We start from the raw sequence: 10,225 nt of genomic DNA on the forward strand, positions 1-10,225 counted from the left end.
CCTCTCACTGTTGTGGCCTCTCCTGCTGCAGAGCACAGGCTCCGGACGCGCAGGCTCAGCGGCCATGGCTCACGGGCCCAGCCGCTCCGCAGCATGTGGGATCATCCCGGACCGGGGCACGAACCCGTGTCCCCTGCATCGGCAGGCGGACTCTCAACCACTGCGCCACCAGGGAAGCCCCATGACTAAACTTTTAAAGCCAGTCTTGGAATTAATTGTCTGATAGTCAGATGCTGCTAAATAAACTTCAGCAAGGCATTCTTATACTAGACAACACAAATTCTGAACACTCATTATACCACATTTCATCAAATCTAAGAAGCCATTAATTGTAGGACAAATCATTATTTTATACATCACTAAGAAAGAAAAAAGCTGTCTATTAAATGTAAGATATCATCAACCCAGTATTATGTACTCAATATCAGTGATGTTAAAACATGAGGGGAAAAAGTATCTTAGAATTAGTGAAATACTCTCAAATGCCTATATCCATCTAATTTTGGCACTGTAGCTATGATTTATAGTCTGTTGCAATCAAAACCACTGAAATGAAAAAAAAAATTTAAATCTCTTACCTTCTGTAGTACATTCAGGAAAGCTATCAATGAGGGAATCCGAATAAGCTTCAACAGGACCAATCAATTCAGAACCATCATTGATTATTCCACCCTAGAAAGACCAAAGTAACTGTGCTTCATTGTCGATATGAGTATTTTTAAAAATCAGTAATGAGAACAATGGTTATCTCATCTATGTACAAGAATTACAAAAATGTTCATCTATTAAACTAGATTACAATTGCTTTTTTTTTTTTTTTTTTGTGGTACGGGGGCCTCTCACTGTTGTGGCCTCTCCCGTTGCGGAGCACAGGCTCCGGACGCGCAGGCTCAGCGGCCATGGCTCACGGGCCCAGCCGCTCCGCGGCACGTGGGATCTTCCCGGACCGGGGCGCGAACCCGGTTCCCCTGCATCGGCAGGCGGACGCGCAACCACTGCGCCACCAGGGAAGCCCTACAATTGCTTTTAAAAAATCAATAGGAATATCAATATTGGTTCATCAAATGTAACAAATGTACCACACCAAGGAAAGATGTTAATAATAGGGGAAACTGTGAGGGAGAAAGGAGAATCTATGGGAAAACGCTATACTTTCTGCATAATTTTTCTGTAAACCTAAACTGTTCTAAAACATAGCCTATTATTTAAAAATTCAACAGGAATTTTACAATGTTTTTAATAATGTGTGGCTTTTTATAAAAGCATGTTATTTTAAATCTACCAAAAGTAATCATTTAAAAAAATGCAGAAAGGGCTTCCCTGGTGGCGCACTGGTTGAGAGTCCGCCTGCCAATGCAGGGGACGAGGGTTCGTGCCCCGGTCCGGGAAGATCCCACATGCCGCAGAGCGGCATGGCCCGTGAGCCATGGCCTCTGAGCCTGCGTGTCCGGAGCCTGTGCTCCGCAACGGGAGAGGCCACAACAGTGAGAGGCCCGCGTACCGCAAAAAAAAAAAAAGCAGAAAAAGAAAAAGCCCACCAGCTAAAGTGGTGGGTATTACTCAGTATCCTTAGTAGTCACTAGTCTTTCTAATTAATGATAAGTGATGGACTCCATTAGGAAGTCATTTAATTTTACCAAATTAAAAAATACAACACAGCACCTCAAGTGATCCGAGAAGTGCCTTATATTCGAGAATCATTTGAATGCAATGTACATAAGACTAAATAAATTTAAGATATTTTATTAAAGAGATACATTTTTAATAAATATAAAACTGATTTATCCATGTGACCATCATCTTAATTCTATATTTAAGTTTGAAAATTCAGGCCTGAAAAGATTATTTTCTCTTACTCTGTGTGCAACTAGAGAATGCTCTATCAGGCAAGTGGTGTGGTGTGATTTAGTGCTGTGGCTTTATGGACTGAATGTTCCAATCACATATATAAACGTTTATAACCCTTAAATAACTATAACTAATTAAAATAATAGCTCTTCTGCTCTTTAACATATTTCCTTTTACCTTCCACCAACAGTTCTATACCCCCAAACACTATAACCAGGATAGCAAAACCCAAGAGAAATATGACCCCTATTTCTTCTCTGTGTCAGCACAAAGAACTCAACAACTATCCTTCCCCCACCCCGAACAACTATCTTTACCTAATCAAGTCTCCCTGCCAGTTCATCTTTAAGGAAGAGAAATTTGAAATGGTCCCTCTCAAATTAACAAATTTTACTTCCCTGAGTTTTAAGTGAACTGAAACTTTGAAAACGATTATTTTTAGAAGAATTTTTATCACGATTCTATTTTTTATTAAAATATTCAAATCACAGATTGTAACTGAATTTTTCTCCAAAAAGAAGAGTATCTATTCTAGACTAAGCCATCCTTTAAACAATATCCAAACCAAACCCTAAGAAAATGTAAAAGTATTCCTGAGAATTTTAATAGGCAAATTTGATTTTAGGTATAATCTCACGTAGTAGAAAGTGCCTTTCAACTATTAACTACCTCTTCCACTACGAGGTATGTGACTTTAAGTTACCTATCTATAAAAATGGAAATAATATCTACATAACTAACTCAAAGAGTTGTTAGGACTAAAAGATTTCACAGATGTAAAGTGTTTACAACAATGCAATAAGCACTCAAATTTTTATTTGTTATTACTAGCTGATACAAGATCTGCTCATAAGATAAAAGCAAAATACTGAAGAATGCAAGAAATGTTTTAGCTCATAATCCTACAGAAATTTTACTTACCTAATTTAATAAACAATATTATACAAAATAGATGATAAAGAATAAATCTTTAATGAAACAAAATAATAAAAACTGTTCTAGAGGAACTTAAGGGAAGTAGTACGAAAATATGCCACAATTCTACTTTAAATCTCTAGTTCAAAAACATTAACCTTTTAGTGTTTCTGAGTATGCAGTAAAAAGAAACTCTTATTATACAGCATCTCAAAGGTTTTGATTAATGAAGAGTCAATCTTGGGGGGGGAGGAGTTCAGATATGCTGGAACATCCAAATATGGTGGTAAATCAGCAAATGCCCCCACCAAAAGGCAATGATGAAACTAGAGAAAACTGTCAAAACAATTTTACATTTCAGAGCTCTGGAAATTAACCAAAAACATAAAGCAAATGAATAAGTGGCTACTCATGAAACCACAGAAGCCCGGGTGAGAACTGTGGGGGTCTGTGACATTCTTGCCTGAGGTTGTTCCCATATTCCCTCCCAGCTGGGTTGCCATGGTTAATTATACAAGCGAAGACAAGCCTTAAAAACAAGTAGATTCACTTGCAGAAGAGGCTGGCATGATTTAGACTTAAGCACAGAAAGAAGTCCCCCCCCAAAAAAACAGTGTTACCAATAATAGTAGTGATCTTAGTGCCAAACAAATGGCAAGAACAGTGGCTCAGCAAGCATGAAGTTGTAGTAAGCAAAGGACCAGCACATCAGCCAGACATTTAGCAGGAAGATCCAGAAAATAACATGGCCATAAGGGTTCTTAATAAGTTCTCTACCTATCCATGCAGGAAAAACCAGAGATGGATCAAGCTATCTGCAAATCCCTGGCAAACCATGAGAGGGTGTGCATGCAGAGAAATGCAAGAGATCCCAAAGGAAAACAAAAGCCAGGGCAAACTTTAAAACTGCTTGAACCTTGAAAACACACAAAGAATCATCAGCATAAGGGAGAAGCATATAATGAAACAAAGTGTACAAGCAAAGGCCAATCACTGGCTGACCCAAGCTATGCTTATACAAGGCACCTAGCCAGGTTTAAAAATACAATAAAGATTTTAAGCTGAGCAGAAATATTAGCAGTCACACACTGTACACCAAACAGACTACACAGATTTAGTACAGACATGTTACTGAAGACACTAATAAAACAATGGCAACAACCCTCAGGGGAAAAAAATTAGAACACAGAGTTGCTATAATATATTATCCAAATTTTTCAGTGTTCAACAACAAAATTATGAGACATACAAAGAAAGAGTAAAGTGTGATGATGAATGGATACACAGAATGTGGTATATTCATATCCACTTAATGGAATATTATTCAGCCATCAACAGGACTTAAGTACTGATACATGCTACAACACAGATGAACCTTGAAAACATTAAGCCATGTGAAACAAGTCAGATGTAAAAGACCGCATACTGTATGATTCCATTCATGTCCAGAATAGGCAAATCCATCAAAACAGAAAGTAAATTAGTGTTTGCTAGGGGTTGGGGCAAGTGGGGTAGGAGGGGCGAATGCTAACGAGTATAACGTTTCTTTTGGGGTGATAAAAATGTTCTGAAGTTAGATAGTAATAATGGTTGCATGACCTTGTGAACAAACTAAAAAACACTGAACTGTACACCTTAATTGGTGCATTTTATGTAATGTGAATTAATCTCGATTTTAAGAAAAAAGGAACCAGATGAAAATCCTAGAGTTGAAAAGTATAGTAACAAAATTTTAAATTCACTAGAGAAGTTCAACAATACATTTGAGAAAAAAGAATAACCAATGAACCTGAAGATCAACAGAAACTATCCAATATGAACATCGTAGGAAAAAAACTGAATAATAACAGAGAACCAGGGAGAGCTGTGGGATAATATCAAGCATACCAACTTACATGTAATAGGAGTACCAGACATGAGAGAGGAAAAAGGGCTGAAAAAAAATATTTGAAGAGGTGAGGGCAGAAAACTTCCAAATTTGACAAAAATATTAATCTACAAACACAAGATAAATTAAACCCAAAATAAAATAAACAGAAACAGATCAACAGCTAGTCACTGTTGAAAGACAAAGGCTAAATTCAGAAAGAAGCAACAGAAAAAGACTTATACAGTGGAACTACAGTATAATTAACAGCTGACTTCACATAAAAAAACAATAAAGGACAAAAGACAGAGGAATGATAAATTCAAACTGTCAAAAAGAACTGTCAATCAATAATTCTATACATCCAGCAAACTAGTCTTGTAAAATGATGAGTAAATTAAAACATTTCCAGACAAGGACTAGGAGACTCTATTGCTAGCAAACCTGCCTTGCACAAGAAAAGAAACTACTATCCTTCAAGATGAAAGGAAATGACAACATATGGTAATTCAAATCCACCTGAACAAATAAAGAACACCAAAAAAAGGAACTATGAGGGTAAATAAAAAGAATACATAAATATATGTTCTCTTTTCCTCCCTTAACTCTTTGAAAAGACATCATAACACTGTATTGTTCAGTTTACATTTGAGGTATACAATAATATAACAAAAAAGGAGGAGTAAATAGAGCTCTATGGAGCAAACTTTCTATATTTTACTGGAATTAAGTTAGTATTCTTCTCAAGTAAACTGTCATAAGTTAAAGTGCATATTTTAATCCCTAGAGCAAACAGTAAGAATATAACTTTTAAAAACACACACCTAAAAAAAAAGAATTTAGGGCTTCCCTGGTGGTGCAGTGGTTGAGAGTCCGCCTGCCGATGCAGGAGACACGACACGGTTCATGCCCCAGTCCGGGAAGATCCCACATACCACTGAGCGGCTGGGCCCGTGAGCCGTGGCCGCTGAGCCTGCGCGTCCGGAGCCTGTGCTCCGCAATGGGAGAGGCCACAACTGTGAGAGGCCCACATACCGCCAAAAAAAAAAAAAAAAGAATTTAAGTGGTATAATAAACAATACCTATTTAATACAAAAGGTGGTATAAGGTAGAAAAACAAAAGAACAAAAAATATGAGACATAACAAATAGCAAAATGGCAGACAAAAATTCAATCTTATCAATAATTAAATATAAAAGGACTGAATACCACAATCAACAACAGCAATTTGCAGACTGAATAAAAAAACAGGATTAAACTATATATAGTGCACATAAGAGTACCCTTTAGATTCAATAATACAGACTGAAAGCAAAAGAATAAAAGAAAGGTACCATGCAACTGTAAGAAACCTAGAGTGCCTATATTAAAATCACACAGACTTTATATTAAAAACAGACTTTAAGACAATAAATATTACTAGAAAGAGGGGCATTTTATAAGGTTAAGAAAATCAATTCATCAGGAAGATATAACCATTCTATGCCAAAAAAGCCCCAAAATAAAGTAAAAATTAACATAACTGAAAAGAAAAATAGAAAATTCAACAATAATAATTAGAGAGACTTCAATACTTCAATCTCAATAATTGCTAGAAAAACTAGACAGAAAATTAGCAAGGATAAAGAAGACAACACTATCAAGTAACTTGAATTAACAGATATTTACATAAAACTCCACCTGACAACAAAATATATGCTCCTTTCAATGTTGCTAGGAAATAAATCAGGTCTCAGTAAATTTTAAAGGAATGAAATCATACAATGTATATTTTCTTTTTTTTTCTTTTTATAAATTTATTTATTTATTTTTGGCTGTGTTGAGTCTTCATTGATACACGTGGGCTTTCTCTAGTTGTGGCGAGTGGGGGCTACTCTTCATTGCAGTGCACAGACTTCTCATTGCGGTGGCTTCTCTTGTTGTGGAGCACGGGCTCTAGGCACACGGGCTTCAGTGGTTGTGGCATGTGGGCTCAGTAGTTGTGGCTCACGGGCTCTAGAGCGCAGGCTCAGTAGTTGTGGCGCATGGGCTTGGTTGCTCTGTGGCATGTGGAATCTTCCCAGACCAGAGCTCGAACCCGTGTCCCTTGCATTGACAGGCAGATTCTTAACCACTAAGCCACCAGGGAAGTCCACAATGTATATTTTCTGACCACAACCACAAGAAAACAAAATTAGAAATAAACAACAGATTAAACTTTAAGAAATCCACAAATATTTGGAAATTAAAGAACATGTTTCCAAATAACCAATGGGTCAACAGAAAAATCATAAAAGTAATCAGAAAATACTTTGAACTGAATAAAAGTGAAAATAAAACAAAAATTTATGGGATGAGGCTCAAACAATGCTAAGAAGAAAATTTATAGCTGTAAATGCCTATGTTAGACTAGAAGAACCATCTCAAATCAATAACTTAAGCTTCAAATTTAAGCCATTAAAGATTTAGATAAAGAGCAAAGTAAACCCAAAGCATGCAAAAGGAAGGAAACAGAGTTTAGAACAGAAATCAGTGAAATGAAATAGAAAAATAGAGAAAAAAAATCAATGAAACCAAGTTGATCCTTTGAAAAGATCAACAAAAATATCAAACTTTTAGCTAGACAGGTCAAGAAAAAAATAGATAAGGCACAAATTACCAAAATCATGAATGAGAGAGGGGACATCACTACCATACCTGTAGAAATTTAAAACATTGTAAGGAACACTATGAACAAATTATAGAATTTAGATGAAAACTCCTAGGAAGATACAAGTTAACAAGCTGATTCAAGAAGAAAGAGAAAATTAGAATAGACCTACAACAAGAAAATGAACTGAATTAGAAATTTAAAATCTTCCCACATCAATTCCACTCCTAGGTATATACCTAAGAGAAATGAAAAAATACGTCCACACAAAAACTTATATGCCAGTATTCATAACAGCATCATTCATAACAGTCAAAAGGAGAAGACAACCTATATGTGCATCAACTGATGAATGGATAAACAAAATTTGGTATATCCATGGATCCATACAAAGGAATATTATAAGAAGTATAAAAAAAGGAATGAAGTATGGATACTGGCTATAACATGGATAACCTTTAAAGTATAATGCTAAAAGAAAAAATACAGTTCCATTCATAATAGCAACAAAAGAATACAATATTTAGTAATAAATTTAACAAAAGAAGTGCCAGACTTATACCTGAAAATGGCAAAACATTGCTGAGACAAATTAAAGAACACAAATAAATGGCGAGTTATTTCATGTTCACAGATTAGAAGACAATATTGTTAAGATAACAATTCTCCCCAAACTGAACTAAAGATTTAATACAATTCCAATCAAAATTTCATCAGAATTTTCTGTTGATATGGACAAGCTGATACTAAAACATTTTATGAAAATTCAAAGGAATCAAAATTGCCATAACATCTTTGAAAAATACAAATAGAGTGGGAAAACTTACACTTTCTGATTTCAAAACATATTATAAAGCTACAGTAATCAAGAGAGTAAATACTGGTAAAAGAACAGGCACATAGATCAACAGAAGATGTCAAAAGTCCAGAAATAAAGCGTTACATGTATAGTCAATTCTTTTTCAGCAACAGTGCCAACATATTTCAATAGGGAAAGGATAGTCTTTTCAACAAACGGTGCTGAGACTATTTGATATTCAAGTGCCAAAAGATTAATTTAGACTGTTACTTCACACTATACACAAAAATTAACTGAAAACGGATCACAGACTTCCAGAAAGGAATGTAGGAGAAAATTCTCTTGACTTTGGGTTAATCAAAGAGGTCTTAGATATGACAACAAAAGCATGATTCAAAAAAGAAAAAAAATGGTAAATTATACTTCATCAAAACTAAAAACTTTTGCACATCACATGACACCATTAAGAAAATGAAAAGACAAGCCATACATTTGGAGAAAATATTTGCAAATCACATATCTAATAAAGAACCTGTATCCAGATTACATTTGGAACTCATTATCACAAACAACTCAACCAAAAGATGGACAGATTTTAATAGACATTTCACCAAAGAATACATATAGATAAGCACATGAAAACATGTTCAACATCATTAGCCAAACTGAAATTAATACTACCGTGAGATACCATTATACACATACACAGTTATAATTTTAAAATCACACAGGGACTTCCCTGGTGGCTCAGTGGTTAAGAATGTGCCTGCCAATGCAGGGGACACGGGTTTGATCCCTGCTCCGGGAAGATCCCACATGCCACGGAGCAACTAAGCCCGGATGCCACAACTACCGAAGCCTGCACGGCCTAGAGCCCGCGCATCACAACGAAGAGTAGCCCCCGCTCACCACAACTAGAGAAAGCCCGCACCTAGCAACGAAGACCCAACACAGCCAAAAGTAAATTAAAGAAAAAAAAAAAATCACACAATACCAAGTGTTGGTGAGGTTACGAAACTGAAATTAATACTACAGTGAGATACCGTTATACAGTTATATTTTTTAAAGCACACGATACCAAGTGCTGGTGAGGTTGTAAAAGAACCAGAGCCTTCATACATTGCTGGGGAATGTAAAATGGTAAAGTCACTTTGGAAAACAGTTTGGCAGTTTCTTAAAAACATAAACTTACCATAAGACTCAGCAATTCCACTGCTCAATATCTATCTGATATATGTTTTCTATATGAAATGAAATTAGAACATTTTCTCACATCATATACAAAAATAAACTCAAAATGGATTAAAGACCTAAATGTTAGACTGGAAACTATAAGACTCCTAGAAGAATACACAGGTGGAATATTCTTTGACATAAATCACAGCAATATTTTTTTGGATCCATTTCCAAAGGCAAAGGAAACAAAAGCAAAAATAAACAAAGGGGACCTAATTAAACTAAAAAGCTTTTGAATAGCAAAGTCAACCATCAACAAAAGGAGAAGACAACCTACTGACTGGGAGAAAACACTTGCAAATGATATGACCAATAAGGGGTTAATATCCAAAATACATAAAGAGCTCATACAACTCAACATCAAAAAAACAGTCAACCCAATTAAAAAATGGGCAGAAGACCTGAAGAGACATTTTTCCAAAGACATACAGATGGCCAACAGGCACATGAAAAGATGCTTAACATCATTAATCACGAGAGAAATGCAAATCAAAACCACAATGAGACATCACCTCACCCTGTCAGAATGGCTATCATCAAAAAGACCACAAATAATAAATGTTAGCAAGGATGTGGAAAAAAGGAAACCCTGTGCACTGCTGATGGGAATGTAAATTGGTGCTGCAACTGAAGAAAACAGTGTGCAGGTTTCTCAAAAAACTAAAAACAGAACTACCATATGACCCAGCAGTTCCAATACATCCAAAAAAAACAAAAACATAATTCAAAAAGATATATGATTTATGTCATAGAGTGCTCTGCCTATGTTTTCCTCTAAGAGTTTGAGAGTGTCTGGCCTTACATTTAGGTCTTTAATCCATTTGGAGTTTATTTTTGTGTATGGTGTTAGGAAGTGTTCTAATTTCATTCTTTTACATGTAGTTGTCCAGTTTTCCCAGCACCACTTATTGAAGAGGCTGTCTTTTCTCCA

General features: G+C 35.8%; 1 protein-coding gene across 4 annotated transcripts in view; it reads right to left on the reverse strand.

The window, feature by feature from the left end:
* Window positions 1–10,225, reverse strand: part of RPS6KC1 (ribosomal protein S6 kinase C1) — a 243,181-nt gene that overhangs the window by 152,286 nt on the left and 80,670 nt on the right. For all 4 annotated transcript variants that reach the window (XM_024133753.2, XM_055084079.1, XM_024133751.2 and 1 more), the window contains exon 5: window positions 579–672. In XM_024133753.2, coding sequence (XP_023989521.1) covers window positions 579–672 — 94 coding nt within the window. The remainder of the gene's footprint in view (window positions 1–578; window positions 673–10,225) is intronic.

This window comes from Physeter macrocephalus, chromosome 4, assembly GCF_002837175.3.
Source record: "Physeter macrocephalus isolate SW-GA chromosome 4, ASM283717v5, whole genome shotgun sequence".
In the NCBI taxonomy this organism is placed as follows: Eukaryota; Metazoa; Chordata; class Mammalia; order Artiodactyla; family Physeteridae; genus Physeter; species Physeter macrocephalus.